The sequence below is a fragment of the Lissotriton helveticus genome, chromosome 12, assembly GCF_964261635.1.
Source record: "Lissotriton helveticus chromosome 12, aLisHel1.1, whole genome shotgun sequence".
Classification (NCBI taxonomy): Eukaryota; Metazoa; Chordata; class Amphibia; order Caudata; family Salamandridae; genus Lissotriton; species Lissotriton helveticus.
In genome coordinates, this window is record NC_136073.1 from 157,019,568 (window position 1) to 157,038,349 (window position 18,782).

Sequence of the window (18,782 nt, forward strand, 5' to 3'; positions counted from 1 at the left end):
ATTTCAACATCTTGGCTGGGGTATGATACAGATTGAATATAGTTTTATAAAACTGGGCTTTATGATTTACTGACAGGCAAATTTCCCCAGTAATAGAAATCGCCTTTCCAAGGAAACACTAGGCTCTCCCACCTTGAGTGCCCATTTAGATTTATGTTTATCTAAATCGTCCCTCCTTAAATCTAGCAGAATATTATATAAAAGCCCAATTCTACCCTGACTCCTGATAGCCTCAACTAGTTTGAGAGGTTCCATTATAGATTTTTTGCTCAGAAAATCGCGAATTTGTAAAAATAAAAAAACTGATTTTTATGAAGGACAAATGTATTAGCTAAATCTGTAAAGGATACGTAAAGTTCCCCAGCCTCATAGAAATACCCAATTTGGATAATACCCTTAGATCTCCAGCAATTAACCACAGGGTCCTAGAAAATAGAGGGTAATATACCTATGGCCGTAGTAGGGGATAAAGCGGTAATCCCTGAATTTGAAGATTCTTTTGTACCGTGCTCCGAACCTTAAAGGCTTCCCCCAAGATTTTGAAGTGCGTTCTTTTATGATAACTCCTATCCAACCTCTTAAAGAGTTAGTTCTTGACCTCTTCACCTAGCAACATCTGAAAGATTGAGAAAGCCTCAGCAGCGTTGCTAACACTTACTCGAGTGTGCATTATCCCCATGTTTGATAAAAGACACGAATAATAATAAAGTGTGAAGTTGGGGACCAACCAACCCCCCTCTCTCCCTGGAAAGCATCATAAACTGCATAGCCCTTCAAGGTTTTCCTGGAGCCCATAAGAAGTTAGAGCAGAGTGCATGCAAATGTTGTAGCTGGGCGCAAGATACCTCTAAGGATACATATCTGAAAAAATATAAAACCTTGGGGAGTATGTTCATTTTCAGAATATTAGCTCTGCCTACCAAAGATAAATGTAGACACTCCCATCTGTCTAGCGATTGCTTTACCTTGGTGGTGATATCCCCCCAGTTAACGTCCACCAGATCTTTCAAGTTTTCTCGAATCTTAAGTCGCTAGCCTTAATTTCCTTCGTACAAAGGTTCTGGGTTTTTGAGATATTGATCTTAGAGCCCGAGACTGCGCCATACTCTCCTGCAAGCCGTTCCACCTCGGATATAGCAGCGAGAGGATCCGATGTTGTTATGCCGATATCATCGGCATATGCAAAAACAAGGAAATTATATTCCAAGACGCGAAAGGGTTTAATCGGGGAGCTACTTTCAAGCATTCATAAGAAGGGGTTAATGTATAGGGAGAACAGCAGGGAGGAACAAGGACACCCCTGCCGCGTGCCTCTGAGATTTTGATCTGAGACAAGTCCCATAGAGCAAATCCTAGCAGTAGGTGACCGGTAAAGTACTCTCATAGCCTGGATGAATCCCTGACCAAGCCCCATCTGCTGCATAACCTCCCAGAGAAAATCCCAAGCTATGCGATCAAACGCCTTCTCGGTATCCAATAAAATTTATCCTGTCTCTGGATTCAGCCTGAGCAATATCAAAAAGCGTCACAATTTTGTTAATATGGTTCACGGTCCCCCGACCTGGGATAAAGCCATGCTGGTTTGAGGATGCTAGGTGAGAAATTACTTTTGCCAGGCGGTTCGCCAACATTTTGGCATAAATCTTCCCATCACAGTTGACAAGGGAGATTGGGCGATATGACCCCGGCTGATCTGGCAGCTTATCTTTTATCTTAAATATGACAATATTGGCCTCGTCCCACGATTGTGGTGCCCCCCCCCCACTGGGCTGCTTAAAAAACGGCCAACAAGTCTGTTTTAATTTCTTGAAAAAAAGCCCTGTAGACCTCAGAGGGAAGCTTGTCGGGACCCGCTGCCTGACCAATCGCCATGCTATTTATTGCTAGCTCTAAATCTTCCAAAGTGATGGGACTCCCCAATATCCCTACCTCTTCCTGTCCAACCAGATCCACTAATTGTTGTATCCCAGGGTTCGGAATATGCACTCCTGGTTCTTTTCCCAGATAAAGGTCTTCATAAAATGTATGGAAAATCCCAAGAATTTCTTGAGGATCAAACACCATATCACCAGACAGATTTCTCATACCAGCTATTCTATGTGTAGCTTCATTAGAGCGCAGCTTATTGCCGTACTCATAGCATTCCTTTTAGCTGTGATCTCCTTACTCCAGGATAAATTGATATTACTCTTACACCTAGCGACATTAGTTTGAAGTTCGGTGATATTGCTCTTAGCTAATATCCCTTGTGCTAGATTTTCTTCCGCAGATTCAAGTCTAGTATACGAGGCAAGATGGCGTCTGTAGCTTCAAACGTGTAAGCTGCCGCTCATAGCTGCTCTAATCCCCCACGCTGGCTATGGTAAATTAATCGTTTGAGAACGGAACAGAGGAATATCTCACCGGCCGGGCATGTAGATTGTTTCAGCGGCATCGATCTTGGCTGCTCTACATCCCCTATATCGCGGCAGCTTCTCGAGGTTCACCCGGGGCCTGCGCTGGTCTTCGCTGACGGTGCCTGCTTGCTACGGTGGCCACAGAGGCTCAGACAGGATCTTGCTCGCAATACCTCCAAAGGCTGGAAGAGGGAGGACTAGCCCTCATATGGACATCGCTGGTACTGCCATTGGGACAAAGAACACAGCAACTGCAACGACTATAGCAAGCACTCCCAAAACGCCGGGCAAGGAGCCGGCTGTAAAGGGAGCAAAAACGCTAACGAATGTGGGTAAGCGCTCCATCCCGACCCTATTTTCTGTGGGTAAAACGAAAGATAAAGGGAAAAAAAAACAGACTCTCCAAGATCCTCAGGACATATCTGCTGACGTGGCGACAGGGGTTGAGAGAACGATGGACTCTACTCTAGAGCAGCTGGGGGGTTTGACAGACCGTGACCCTAATGGCGCTAGTAATTCTAACATAGGCGCGATACCTATACACGGAGTCACCTCTGGGGGTGAACCGGGTGAGGCTGTAATTGTTGCGGGCAATCTCCCGAGTCACGTAGGAGGTGCTTCTACTCTGGTCTTGCTGAATGGTGACATTACCGCCAGCCCAGATAGTATTAAGGGCTCTGGTTCAGCCTCAGAAGGACACAAAATAGATGATGTGACAGGGCTCAAATCTTCACTGCAGGACATAGAATGCGGGGACTATTATTTTTGCTATCGGATCAGTCAAACTCATCTAGTGATGATCTTGAGTCAATTTTTGAGGCCACGGACATGTCTGGTCCTGACGTTGATGGTGGTAGTGACTATAGTGGCACACATTTTGAGGATGCGGTCGATGTAGACGGCACACAAAATACAGTGCGCAAAAAACACGAGGTAAAAGGCTGTGTTAAACAGACAGATGATGGTACAGGGGGCAATGCTCTACAATGGAACTACTCTAGCTCAATTGACTTGAGCGTAGAGAATGGCCGTAGCCCGGGGACTGTTACTGATATTCTAACCAACCCTTCTGAGGATATCTCACTGGCTCTGATTTATCAGACTATGGTCAGCCATAGAGAGGAAGCACGATTAGAGAATCAGAGAGTATAAGGGTCTTGCTGCAAATTGCAGAACTCTGTGCGCTTGATTGCTAAAGCCTGTACAGAGTTCACAACGAGATTTAATGAATCAGAAGCAAGAATCTCATGTTTTGAAGACAAGCTAGTTGCTCAGAAGGCTTTGACAGATTCTCTACGCTCTTTAAAAGACGATACACAGTGGAAACTGGCCGACATAGAAAATCGTTCTTGCAGGAACAATCTAAGGGTTTTGCAAATTCCAGAGGGGGTTGAAGGACAGGATCCTCATAAATTTATTATCGATTTGTTTACGGAAGCCTTTCCTGAACTGAACAAATGGGATTGGTCGCGGGAAGTGGAAAGAGCACACCTCTTTCCATTTAACCCCCACCCCAGATCCGGTTAAACTTTAGAGCGACCAAGAGCGATACTGATATCTCTCAATAGCTTTCTGGCTCGGTAATTGTGTACTCCCTGGCACGTCCAGATAAAATGCAGGCAGGCAAGGGGTTCGAGTTTTTTGTTAGGCCTGACTTTTGTCATCTAACTGTGGAGAGGCGCTGATATCTACACCAGCTTATCGCACCATTTCAGGCTAAAGGGGCTCAGGTCTTTCTACTAAACCCAACCAAGCTTAAAATTGCGGTCAAAGATCAGACCCGATTTTTTTCCTCTGAGATACTCGCGAAAGAATTTCTGCAATCTTTACGAAAACTGTCCAATTTCGTCACGGTGGTCACAGTTGTAAAAATGAATGCCAGGGCTCGATTTAATATATAGCCAAGCTACTAGTTCTATTTGTCCTTTATCCCATTGATTTTCTGCTCTATTTTTCTCTTTCTCTTCTTTCTCCGTTCCTTTCTCTCCCTAAACATTCGTATCACCCTATTCTATATCTGATCGGGCAACCCGGACAGTTCAATCGATTATGACAATATGGCTATATGTATATGTTTTTTGAATGCTGTGAATTCTAATCTTTTTTTTATTGTCATAACTATTGTATAGGGTGAGGGGTCTGTCGTGGAGGTGAGCATATGGGTGGAGGGAGCTTGTCATCTCATAGACCATGGGTCCCAATGCCTTTGCGGAATGGTATGGGTAGGGGAGAGGGGGTATGGGGGTCGGGTGGTAGAGGTCGGGGGGTGACTGGGGGGTTGCGGTTGGTCCTGGGGTAAAATAAGGAAAGTAATCCACAGTATCTGTAGCATTTTCAGTTTAATGTATCTAATATTTTTTTTCTAGAGTGATGAGAATTAGCTTGTCCCCCTATATCCCTACTGGCTAGACCAGGACTGCGAATATGTTCTTTAGATGTCTGCAGCCTAAATAGCTACAATAAGAGGCAGAGAGTTGCTGCTTGAACTTCGTGTGATTCAGCCAGATTTGATTTGCTTACAAGAGACCCATGTACCCTGGGAGAAGCGGAAAACTTTATCTGATATGTGCTTCATGCTCTTAGCAGCTACGTCACAATCCTCAAGCACCCAGGGGGTGGCTTTGCTAGCCAAACCTACCATGCAAACTTCGGGACGTGTATTAGCTGATAAATTGGGGCGCTGGCTTATCGTGGCCGTCTTGAATACTTTTTTGCCTGACCTCTACTATTTACAGATGCCAAAATGCGAGTATTCCCAAGAATTACATCAGATCATGCTCTAGTGGTCCTGGACATCCCTGCACTAGGCTCCTCTATTAATCCACCAACTTTCACTTTCAATAGGAAACATCTTCTTGATGATACTTTCTTAGATCAAATTAAGAGCTGGATCAAGGGGTTCTTTCAAGACAATCGGCATTCAACATCTTTCGGGTTTCTATGGGATGCCTTTGAGGCCGATCTCAGAGGGGAGATCCTGAGTTATGGCTTGTACCAGCAAAAGAAAGCTAAATCTCTAATGCAGGAATTGAATTGCCAAAAGAAAACCAATGTTATTTTAACTGACAGATGCCCAAAGTTACACCAGTTTAAATGCATTTGTCTGATGGTCTGCCAGCTGTGTTGACCCCTACAGTGTGATCTTCTTACCCTGACTATTTTGGCATTTACTTTTTATCTGTTTTTTGGTTTTGTATTGCCTGTTTTTATCATGTAATTAACTATTTGCTGTTTTAAATTTTGTGCCCAGATGATGACCTGACAAGTGTTTTAATGGTGTTTTAATGTCTGTATTGTGCTTTTATGTGGGGTTTTCGGCACTGACATTACGTATTATCTGATCTACTAGCCAATGGGTTAAAAGGTCCCCTTCCTCCTAGTGACAACTTCCTGTAAAGTGTGGTATATAGCTAGCACAGAATGCACCATTCTGACCACTCCCAACATCCCCCTCCCTTGCCCAGCCCAGTGGCGTGGATATGCAGGGACTACATGCCCAAGGGAAAAATGTTTGTCAGTGTCTTACCCCACTCTGTTCTCAATGAAAGTATGTTTGGAAATACAAAGGATCAGACAGTCGTGTGTGTATCCACTATTTGCCTTTCAAAGACAACAACCTCTTTTGAGCTTGCTTTTTGGGATTACACCTTGTTTGGCCTTTGTGCCAAGTAGAGGTTACACTTATTCCAATGGCATGCCCTTTGTGTTCCTTCCTGAGTTTTGGTCACACATCCCCTACCCCCAAATGGTAGAAAGATGTCTCATGGCCAGCAATCATGAACAGCCACTGGAAATCTTTTGGCAAAAAAGAGGCAAATTTCTAAAGTTGGCATTTGTGCAAATGTTAAAATTAATTCAACTTGAGCATCAAGTCTGGTTTAATGCAATTTGTCAGTTTCCATAAGAGACAATTGTTTCCGCTTGTGGTTGTTAATAATGCCAGTTCTAGGGATCCTACAAAAAGCCACTGTCTTGGGTTCCCATAATTCAACAACAACCATTCAGGAGTTCTTCTACATAGCACACTCTTGGGTTTCTGTAAACAGTATGTAGCCTTAAGGCTAGAGCGGTCAACCTCGAAGCTGGAGAACAGGGTTTGAGTCTCGACAATGACGCTCAACATCCTGTGATTCAGGGCAAATAACTTAATCTCCTCATGCCTAGCAAAAATTCATGTGTAAATCTGTAACGAAACTGGTGCTCATGTAAATCGCTCTGATAACCTCGGGTCTAGTTCGCGCTATATAAAACGTTTTAATAAAAAAAAGGCTACATTTCCAAGTTCGTAAAAGAGCCACCCTTCTAAGATTCCTCTAACATGGAAATTCCTTATAAAACCCCCTCAGAAAATAACTCAGTCACAGAAAGGGAGTTGAGAATGCACAGGAGGCATAATTCTAGCCGTGACTGGGCCTCACTAAACTTACTGGTGTGATTGGAAATCTCCCCTTCAGAGCATGGGATGCAGTCGTAGCAGCAGACTCCTTGGCCCTCTCGAGTGGATTTTCTGAATCCAACTTTGCACATTTCACTGCAGGAAGATTGAGGGATCTGGGAGAACAGAAATAAATCAATTAAATGAGATGTTTATATACAGTTGAATTTGAATCCGGTTTATACAGTTTCTTCTGCTGATACCATGATGATGGTTCATGTTTTACCTTTGAATTTTCCATAGGAACAAGCTTGTGTAAATCTCTCTTCCACAGCAAGAATAATGTGAGGCACATATAGGCTTTATCTGACCAGCACTCGTCAAGGACTGTTGTAAAGAGCCTTGGGCCAAACTCAGGCTCACAGTCAAGCACTGGTGCAAGTCAATGCAACTCAATTTATTGCTGTGTACATGTGCCTTTAGAATGGTGGGTAAACAAATGCTGTATTTTGCATCATATTAAGACATGCAATTACCCAGGCAAAATGTTAGTAAAGGTCAACTCAAGACCTGTTGATAGACTCCATTCTGTAGCAAATTTAGTAGTAATACAATAGTACAATTCACATAATATGAAATGCTATTCACACATCTACATGAGGGTGTCCAAGCCTCTACCTGGCCTGTATTTCTATGTGGAGACCTCCGCAATAGCTGAAGAGATCACCGCACAGGTATGCCTTCACTTTGAAGCATATATGGAAAAACTAGGAAAGAGGAGAGGTTTAGGGAGGGACAAATTCCCACCCACAAAATAGTAAGCTCATTGCTTATCGCAAACTGCACTTCTAGAATTATTACAGTCACAAGGTCCAAAAACTGTTGTAAATGTACTTTAGCTCGGATCTGGAGTTTATTTCAGCACCACACTTAACCAACCACTTTTACTGAAACATCCTCCCAGGGCAAATAATGGAGGCAGGGATTTGTAGCCTCTAGGAAATGATGTTAAATAAATATACATTTGAATTATTGTTAAAAAAAATTATATAAATACAAAATAAATATTTCTAATTTAATATCTTAAGTATTTTTAATTTGAAAATAAATGGAATTATTTTTCACAAAATATTTTCATTAATTTAAATCAACTCTACATAGCATATATTCATTTTAAATTCGTGATAAATGTAAACATTTTCATTCATGTGGATGTTTTTTTAAATTAAATACATCTTTCAAAAAATGATTTCAATGTAATGTAATTTGTTTAAATTATTTAAATATTTTAACTAAATTAATTTAATAGTGATGTAGTATTATGTTATTTTGTTTATATCTAAAATGTTAACATTAATATTTAAAATAAACATATGTTTGCAAAAATGTTTAATTAATAAACTTTTTCAGTGAGTTGTAATTGAGGTTTTTAAGACCAAAATAGAGTAAAAAATCATTGAACAATATAAACATGTAGAAGGCACATCAAAAATAAGTAAACATGAAGAAAGAATAGTTACATCCTTGAAAGAAAGGGGAAAATTATTGAGGGATCAAGTAACGGGGGGGAATGTCGTGCCCAGACAGTGGACACTAGGACCCTGGGTCTGGGGCAAAGGACAGGGGACACCGGACACCACTTCCGGTCAGGGGAGGGGGCGACACGGAAGATGACCAGCAGGGCAAGGGGCCAGACGTAGCTGTATGCTGTGCCATAAGAGCCAATAAAGTTACCTTGTAATCAGCCACCGCGTCCTGTGATCGCTGGGGCTTGAGGATACGACAACTGGCGACGAAGGTGGGATCGTATCGAGTGCCCAGCAGGAGCGAGACTAGGAGCCCACCCTGGGTCGCGTCGAGGGACGAGCGCCGACTTCAGCGAGACCAGGAGCCCACCCTGGTTTGCGTGTGAGCGAAGAAATCGGCGCGGGAGCCCACCCCAACCGCCACAGAAGAAAGAAAAGAAGCATCGTGAGAGCGCCGGTAAGCCAACTGAATGACCCAAGTGAGCCTGATCACAGGGAAATTTGAGCGCGAACTCGCGGCGGCCATCTTGAAGTCAGGCGGCCAGGGCCAATCGGTGTGAGAGAAGATCGGGCAGCCATTTTGAAGTCAGGCAACGATCCGATTGGCCACGAAGTCTTGCGAGACTACCGGCGGCCATTTTAGAGTCAGGCAGATGGACCAATAAGGGGGCAGAACAGAGCGGCGGCTATTTTGAAGTCAGGCAACAACGAAAAAGCCACGAGAGTGCCGAAAAGAGCACCACCAAAAGAGAAAAAAAAGCACAAGGCAATGCAAATGACTAAATAAGAACAAAAAGAAGATAAAAGGGTGGAAAGAAAGCACAAACAGATGCAAAGAAAGGCACCTTAAAAAAAAAGAAGAAACAGGGAAGGACAGTGGAAAAACAGAGAAGCAAGTGCCACCAAGAGCACAATGAAAAGCAAAATGACAGAGCAAAGGGGCGAAAGGCAGAGCGCCCAATATCGCAGACCTCTCCCATTCAACCTGTCCGAGCCGCAAGTGGGTATACGATGGGAGAGATGGGTCAGGAGATTTGAGAGGTACATGGAAGCCACGGATGTGACAGAGGCCAAACAACTGAGCCTATTCCTCAACTTAGTAGGCGATGAAGTAGAGGATCTACTAGTGACCCTACCAGAAGAAGAGACTTCTGCGTACAAGAGACTAATCAAGTGCCTAACGAACAAATTTGATCCGCAGAGGAACGTCGATTTTGAGCGATACACCTTCACAATAGCATTTCAGCACACAGACGAATCGTTGGGTGATTTTGCAACGCGACTGCTGAAGCTAGTAACTCACTGCGAAGTCGACAAATACGACAATGAACAAGCGATTCGCCTGCGCATCATTGAGGGATGCCGTGACACGGACTTCCGTGCGAGAATCCTGAAGGAACCAACATCACTGGAAAAGATCCTGTCACAAGCAAGAGCCGAGGCAAGAGCGACAGCGCACACAAAGGAGATGGAGCGAGGAAAAGAACGGCGAGTTGAACCAGCCCACCGCATGACGGATAGCAGCCGCACGAGCAGCTGGAAAAAAGGGCAAAATGAACAGGTGACAAGGAAGCAACCCGAATCGACCTGCTACAGATGTGGACTTGACTTTCCACACAGAGGCACGTGCCCGGCATTTGGCCAAACATGCAGGAAATGCAACAGAAACAACCACTTTGCCAGCGTATGCCAGGGACTGCAATTTAGAAATGAAAGAGGAAGAGCAGGAAGACCGCAAATGATGACTAGCAGACACGTCAAAACAGCGCACAGAAGCTCCTCGATAGAGTCAGGAGAAGAAGGGGAAGAAGAAAAAGTAGAACGACTCTACCTCATGTCAGACGCTGCTGCCATGTCCTCTGATGAAGGCGGAAAGCAAGAAAGCATCCGCCTTGTGGACAGTAACACGATAAAGAAGACGGAGTCCGTGACCATAGGCGTAGGACCACACAAAGCAAGGTTTGTCCTAGACAGCGGCACAACATGTAACATCATGTGCGTGTCGGAATACAAGAAGATGGAGGTGAAACCAACGTTGAAGCCGTCCGAGAATTCACATGGGGGTCTAGAAAACCAGTGACAAACATGGGAAAATTCACTAGAACCTAACATACAAAGGTCAAACGATAAAGGAAGAGATTCACGTGCTGTAGGGTGACATTCCAGCACCGTGCTTACTGAGCAACGTCACAGCCCAGGTAATGGGCTTCCTCGAAATGACATACAACATGTCAGAGAAGAAAAGCATCTTGAAGGAATACCCCAAGTTACTGCAAGGACTAGGGAAGCTAAAGCGGCGCCAAAAAACGCTACACATCGATGAAGCAGTGAGGCCAGTAGCTCAGCACCACCGGCGAGTGCCAATGCACCTGCAACCGCAAGTAGAAGAAGAGCTTGAAGCGCTGCTCAAGCTAGATATCATAGAACCAGCAGAAGGACCGACACCCTGGGTGTCACCAATAGTGGCGGTACCGAAGAAAAACACATCCAAAATATGCATCTGTGTCGACATGAGAATACCGAACACAGCGATCGAACGTGAGAGACACCCTGGACCTCGCCTTGATGATATGATCAGCTGCCTAACAGGTACAAGACGCTTCTCCAAGCTAGATTTGTGCAAGGGATATCACCAGCTAGAGCTCGACCCTCAGTCCAGATACATCACAACGTTTTCCACGCACCTATGTCTGTTCTGATATAAACGGTTGAGTTTCGGAATATCGTCCGCTGCTGAGATTTTTCAGGAAACAATACGGCAAGAAATAAGGCCGGTGAAAAATAGCCTAAATTACAGTGATGATATTCTGGTGTTTGGCAAGTCAGATGAGGAGCACGACAAGGCATTGCGAGAGGTGTGCTCCCAACTTGAACAGGCGGGGTTGACCCTGAATGAGGACAAGTGTGAACTGGGGCAAGACGAACTAGTATTCTTTGGCCACATCTTCTCCAAGAAAGGGATGCGGCCAGATCGCAGCAAAGTGGACACGCTGGAAAGAGCGAAGCAGCCAGGTGACATTGCAGAGGTGAGGTCATTTCTCGGCCTTGCCAGCTACAGTGCAAGATACATCAAAGATTTTGCCACAGTGAGTGCACCCCTGAGAGAACTGACAAAACAGGGCCAGAGTTTCACGTGGACAGAAGACTGCAGCAAAGCTTTTGAAGAGATCAGACACGCTGTGACAGCAGTAGACCACCTGGCGTACTTTGATCCGCTGCTGTGCTCTGATTTGACAGTAGATGCCAGCCCAGTGTGTTTGGGGGCAATACTGGCACAACACAGACCAGGCAAAGACTCACCAAGATGCATAGTAGCCTACCGAAGCAAGAGCCTATCATACGTCGAAAGAGCGTATTCCCAACCGGAGAAAGTGAGTCCGGCGGTAGTGTGGGCATGTAAACACTATCACATGTTCATCTATGGGAAACCTTTCACAATAATAACGGATCACCAAGCACTGATAACAATTTATGGAAATCCCAATGCAAAAATACCACCCCGGATAGAGAGGTGGGGGATACGGCTAATGGACTACAATTTTCAAAATAATACACAAACCAGGAAAGGAACACAACCCGGCTGACTACATGTTAATGCACCCCCTGCCACATGCATCAGAGGCAGAGGAATACCTAAATTTTGTACTGAAACACAACACACCAGCATCAATAACGATGGAAGAACTGGAACGGGAAACAAAACAAGACCCTACCATGCAAGCCATACAAAAGGTAACAAGACAACAAAGGTGGAGGCATGTCAATAACAACAGCATCCTGGAAGAAGGAGTGATAAAAGAGGAACTTCTGGCGTTCAAAAAGATCCATGAAGAGCTCTCAGAAAGCGAAAATGGAATAATGATGAGAGGTACTAGAATAGTGATGCCCCGAACGCTGCAAAGACAGACGGTAGAGCTAGCACATGAGTCACAAAGAGTAGTGGTAGCAACGAAGAAAATGCTACAAGAAAAAGTGTGGTTCCCGGGACTTGAAAGCATGGTCGAAGCAACTGTGATGCACTGCCACATCTGCCAAGTGACGGAGCCACCATCCAAGCCGGAGCCACTTCAGATGTTTGGACAGAACTGGTGGCTGACTTCTATGGGCCCCTGGAGACAGGAAATTACCTGTTGGAGATAATAGACAAATTCTACAGGTTTCCAATTGTAAGGCAAGTAGCGTCAACCTTGGCAAATGCAACCTTACCAGTCATGGACGATGTTTTTGCAGCATGGGGCTCACCGCAGACATTAAAGACTGAAAATGGCCCGCCATTCTCAGGTGAAGAGTTCAGAAGATTCATGGAATACCTAGGGATCCATCATCGGAAAATAACACCTCTGTGGCCACAAGCAAATGGGATGGCCAAACGATTCATGGGAACGGTCAAAAAGGCGATACAGCGAACCAAGATAACACAGATATCGATAGGGCAAGCCCTATGGCAGGTACTGAGGGACTACCGGAACACTCCTCACAGCTCCACAGGACGGTGCCCCGCAGAACTCGTGCTGGGGCGCTCGAGCAGGACCAGGCTACCACAAGTGGAAGCGATGACAAGCGTGGAGCGAAGCATCATAGCTGCCAGAGACGAAGAAGCAAAAGCAAAAATGAAGGCGTACGCCGATCGGAGGAGGCACGCCACTAAAACAAAAATAAAAGAAGGAGATACCGTGGTAGTGCAGCAAAGACAACTGCGGAAGTCAGATAGCGCATTCTCAAAGGATCCTCTGACCGTGACGGAAGTGAGGGGACCAATGATAACAGCATCAGCAGGGCGATATCACATCACAAGAAACAGTTCGCATTTCAAAGAACTAAAAACAAAGGAAAAAGAACAGCAGGCACCAGTGCTGGAGGAAGTTAAACAGGAGGAAGAAGCACAAGTGGACAACAGAGAGACACGGCCGAGAAGGGAGTGCAAGAAACCACAGAGACTGATTGAAGAGATGTAAAGTGACGGAGGCCTGTAAGGATATCTCTCTCTCTCTCTCTCTCTCTCTCTCTCTCTCTCTCTCTCTCTCTCTCTCTCTCTCTATCTCTCTCTATCTCTCTCTGTGACCACAGGCAGCATCCTGGGAAATATTGTTTTGCAACAAGGGGGGAGATGTCGTGCCCAGACAGTTGGCACTAGGACCCTGGGTCTGGGGCAAAGGACAGGGGACACCGGACACCACTTCCGGTCAGGGGAGGGGGCGACACGGAAGACGACCAGCATGGCAAAGAGCCAGACGTAGATGTATGCTGTGCAATAAGAGCCAATAAAGTTACCTTGTAATCAGCCACCGCGTCCTGTGATCTCTGGGGCTTGAGGATACGACAGGGTATAGTAGGAGAAGGATTCCTTAGGCCAAATCTTACCTATAAGTTTACCAATATGGGAAAGCGTAAAGCTGCTGAGGGTTTAGAAAAGGGGAAATCATGAAGAATAGGGAAAAATACAGCTGAGAATTGTACCTCAGAGAAGAAGTAGAGTTGTTACTAAATAACAAACGTAAAACAGTAAGTAAGCATAAATCCAAGACCACTGCCTTTTATAGAAAAAGTTAGGCGATTCCCCCAGAATAATAGAATCCATAGACCAGGCGAAACGTGCAACCATTGAGTTTTCCCCCCAAAATAGTTACTCCACAGTTAGTATCAACGCTGCCACTTGCACAAGACTGAAAAATACACCATGAAACAAACCTCACAGTTGCAGAGGGCCTAAATTGCAGCACTAGGGTCAATGAGGTCAGGCCAACAATTGTGTGTTCAAACAGGTATTCACAGCTAGCCTTTGTAACTTCTCTAGATCATGGAAGCATTCATCCTTTAACCCAACAATCTAACTATGCGCCCATATCATAGTAACCAGCAAGCTCAAACAAAATTAAAGCCCGGTTCGCTGAGAGTGCCCGAACCATCGGTTCACGGGGTAAAAACTAATGTCAATGCTCAGCTGGTAATAGAGCTAGTGCAGAGGTTAGATGCCCTAACGATACAAGTTGTCAACTTCAAAACACTAATTGGGAATCTTATATCCCAAGGTAACACGGGGAGGAAGGGTGCTATGGCGGATGCACAAGGTTATAATAGGATATTAAAGGATGACCTCCAGGTTCCACAAATACCAAACAATGGACAAAATGTTATTGTTACACACGGAATTCAGCAGGGAGTGCTAAAGAGGATTTGCAAGATCGAGGGAGCACTAATGGCAATAGTTGGGAGAGGAGGAAAACATGCACCATAGAAGAAAACCCAGAGAGAGGGGATATGCAAAAGAGAAGATGGAATGCTGGACAAAATTATATTGCTAATGATAAATTGCATTATAATTACAATACAGGGGCACTTCAATTCACCTGCAGGAATTACAACAAATGGAAGTAGGGAGCAGGACCGACAAAATAGCGCAGCTGAAGCAACGTTCAAACAATAGACATGCAGTTTTTAGGCAGAATTCAACCAGTAATACAATTAATGAAGATTTAGATCAGTGGATCGAAAAGTCTTCATAACTAATGTCCCCAAATTAACCCTTTCCTCTTATAGGGATGATATAGAATCATTAAAAAAAGGTAATACACTGGATAAGATGTAAACGCGGGTGCCTCTCAGTAATATGTTCTGATATAATGAAAGCGGAACGTTTGTCGAGTAAAGACGAGTCTTTTGACACCATAATTCTTGTCCTTAAAACACAGAGTTTAATCTACGATCTGATTGCACTGGGCCTAAGAGCATGCTTAACCTCTAATTCCGTGCTGAGATGAAAGCTAAATAGTCCCACAACTAAGGATAGAGAGAACAACCAATGTCTGTAGATCTTAAAAAAAACACATACATCTATTCATACTCAAAATGACCTGGAGGTAGTTGACTGACTAGTAACACACATATGCAATGTGATAGGCCTTTACACACTCCCAAACAGTCTATGGGAAAAGCTGAAGGAAAGTTATTATTAATACTATTAGAAAATTATAATCTAATGCTTCAGGGACTGTCAGGTTATAGAAATAGAAGCCGTACAAACTAGTATCCTTTACAGTGATGAGGAACCCCAACAAGCAACTAAATGCATAATATCATGTAATATAGCAGGGCTGAAACAAAAATTAATAGTTCCTGATTGGCAAGAGTACATGAACCAATATGACTTTTGCCTCTTGCAAAAAACTTGGGCTTTGTATCCAGCTCATGAGCTGGGCTGCAGGACACTTTCAACATCAGGATACCTAGTTATAGGGGCCAAAATCTCTCTAAAGATAGAAATTAATCAACTGCAACTACCATCTCAAGATATTATTGGTATCAAAATAAAAACACAAAATAAAGATATTTATCTTCTTAACCCGTTGTGTGCTCGTGACGGAACCGTTCCGTCACGAGCCTCGGGTGGGCTGTGCTGGTGACGGAACGGTTCCGTCACGGCCCGCTCACTGCGCCTGGGCGGCGCGAATTCCGCACCTGCGCGGCGTGAATTCCGTGCCTGCGCTGAGCGTTCTGATGAGCGGGCGGGGCCATGACGGAACCGTTCCGTCACAAGCAGAGCTCACTCGAGGGCCGTGACGGAGCGGTTCCATCACGAGTACGGGAGCGCCGCACGGCCCCGCCTCCCCCTTAGCGCAGCGGCAGAATAGCCGCCGCAGCTAAGGGGTTAAAGTTTATATTAGACCAAGAGCAGCTAGTGTAGGACCACCAGAGATAGAGCTATTGGATACTCTTTTGAGCTCTACTGGTTCTAGTATATCAGTAATCAAAGGCAGAGACCTCAATTGCACGTTTGAGCCTGTAGTGGGCTTGGAATCCATTCTCGAAGAGGAGAATATGTCAAGAGGTATCCCACCGTTGGAGGCTGGTACCCATGTCCCTTGCACAACTGCAGCAATCCAATTGGTCTGGTTTGTCTCAGGGCAAGGATTGAGGGCCTGTAATGGCAGGCTGTCATTGGACAGCCCAAGTGCACATACCTTCAAAAGAGGCACCACTAAGAGCAAAATGGATTATATATTTGCCAGTGTAAACATATGGGGTAACTTAATAGATCAGCTTCTTAGCTGCTATTCGACCTGTGCCTGCGCTCTGTGCGCTTCTGGACCTGAGCTGCTGCTCGTTTTTAAACTCACCTCGTTTTTCATTTTATTTGATTTTGTGTTGTTTTCCCCTGTTCTTAATTGCGCCTGGCCCTCACTTGCACTCTAACTTTTGGGAAACACACCGCTGTTGGGCGGGTCCGCTTCCCGGCGTAACTCCTCGCAGTAGCGCCATCTTGGAAGTAGATGGTGCCGCTTTTCGGCGCTAGCAGGTAGGCTTCACGCTCTAGTCGTCAGAAGGACGCTAGGCGTGTACATAAGTGAGTCATGCAGACGCGCAGCGGTCACGCGCAGCGAGGACGCCTGATTGATGCCGGAGTTACGCCAGAGTTCAGCCCGTCTGCGCCCGTCCGCGCTGAGGACGTGCTGCAAGACGGGCTGGACCCTGGGACTCCTGATATGTCTGCTTCTGCTTCCAGTGACGATCTGTTACGCGACTTGGTGTCCTTCAGACCCCCTATGCTCCTGTGCCATCATCGGCTCCCCCCGGAGGCCCTATGTCAGGCGCGGGTATGTCCCTCGTGTAAAACTTCTTTTAATTTCTTTACACAGGCTGCTAGGAAATTTGCTTCCCCTACCCTTGGTCAGCCCGGTTCTCAACCCAAACAAGTATAGACTTTCATGACTTTGTAAGTATGAGGCAACCCGACTGGGTCTTTGTTACCGAGACATGGGCCTCTGACTCTTCTGGTCATGATCTCCTTTTGGCTATTCCGGAAGGATATGCATTCCAGAGGCTGGATAGAGTGCGACGCAGAGGAGGTGGATTGGCTATTCTTTTTAAGTCCACACTCTCATGCACTGTAAAACCTCTATCGGTACCCTCGGACCCATTTGAGGCCTTATACTTTTGTATTGTGAGTGCCCCCTCGAGTTCCTTTACTGGAATTCTGGTTTATAGACCTCCAGGATCCAGAACCAACTTCTGCTCGGAGCTTTTTAGAATCTTGGAACCTTACTTTGGTAGATCCCATTTCACTATCCTGGGTGATATGAATTTCCATCTAGAGGATCTGGCATCTAAAGACACTTCCTCCCTGGTCAATTCCCTGGAGGCATGTGACTTTGTCCAAAGGGTACTCCATCCAACACACAAGGCTGGTCACACCTTGGATGGGATATTTTCCAATGATTCTAGACTAACAGTCGGCATGCCTCTGCCGATAGTTTGGTCTGATCATTTAGCAGTTCCACTGTCCTTGGACATCCCTTGTCGGGAAGTTAACTCGGGCATCAATAAGAAATGTTTTAAAAGAAGCTTCAGGAATTTTACGAATGAGGCGTTGGCCCCTTTTATTCAAAATACTAACATTACATCCCAGTGGATGGTGAATGAGGCGGCACAAGAACTCGCTGACTCCATCACCAAAGCAGTAGATGAGTTAGCCCCTTCCTCACTCAAATATGTGGCGCGACGTAAGCCGACAGCTCCCTGGTTTACGGAAGCACTGAGGCTTCTCAGACAAAAATGCAGAAGAAAGGAACGAGGTTGGCGCAAATCCTGGGATCCTAAAGATCGAGAAGTGTACAAGGGCCTGCTACGAGAATATAAAAGTAGAGTCATTAAGGAGAAACAGGATTATTTTACCAACTTGACCTGTTCTCTTACATCATCTAAAGAGCTCTTTAAGATCGTGGACTCCCTATGCTCTCTCCAGGCACCCGACCCTGTGGTTGCATCACAGGAGCTATGTAACAACATCTCGGATTTCTTTTATCAAAAAATTGATGACATCTATCTTGCTCTACAATCACAGAGGAACTCTCTGAGTGAGGATGACTCCTCTCGAGTCAAACATCTGGAAGTCTGGGATGCGGATGTTCCCCAGGCCCTTATCCATTTTCCTGCGCTTTCTTTGGAGGGACTTGATCGCCTCCTAGATAAAACGAAATCAGCTTCTCCTCTGGATCCGGTTCCTTTGAAGATACTAAAGGACTGTAGGGATATCATTCTTCCTCCGATGCTGGAAATAATGAATGGAGCTATGGATCAAGGCATTTTTCCGGTGGCATGGAAGAGGGCTATTGTAAAACCTCTTCTTAAAAAGCCCACCCTGGATCCTGGTCTATTGAAGAACTTTAGACCAATATCTCTTTTGCCGGCTCCTACTAAGATATTGGAGGCCCATCTGAATTGTCATCTTTCCAACTTCCTGGACACCTCAGGGTTTCTGGATGGGTCCCAACATGGCTTCAGAAAGCTGCACAGCACGGAGTCTGCTTTGACTAAGGTCGCAGATAACATCCGCCGGAAAGTAGATCTGGGACAAACTACCGTGCTAGTATTGCTGGACCTTACAGCAGCATTCGATACCCTGTCTCCCTGTACTTTAACATCTAGGTTAAGGGAGGCAGGGGTAGCAGGACCGGCCCTTAGTCTCCTGAATTCTTTTCTACAGCAGCG

At 45.2% G+C, this 18,782-nt stretch overlaps 1 protein-coding gene across 1 annotated transcript in view; it reads right to left on the reverse strand.

Annotated features, from left to right (window-relative positions):
- The window catches only part of LOC144797985 (vomeronasal type-2 receptor 26-like), a 32,524-nt gene extending 25,398 nt beyond the window's left edge, over positions 1–7,126 (reverse strand). The window contains exons 1-2 of the mRNA XM_078668785.1: positions 7,058–7,126; positions 6,824–6,947 (exon numbers count right to left, since the gene is read on the reverse strand). Coding sequence (XP_078524911.1) covers positions 6,824–6,947; positions 7,058–7,126 — 193 coding nt within the window. The remainder of the gene's footprint in view (positions 1–6,823; positions 6,948–7,057) is intronic.
- Positions 7,127–18,782: the final 11,656 nt, after the last annotated feature.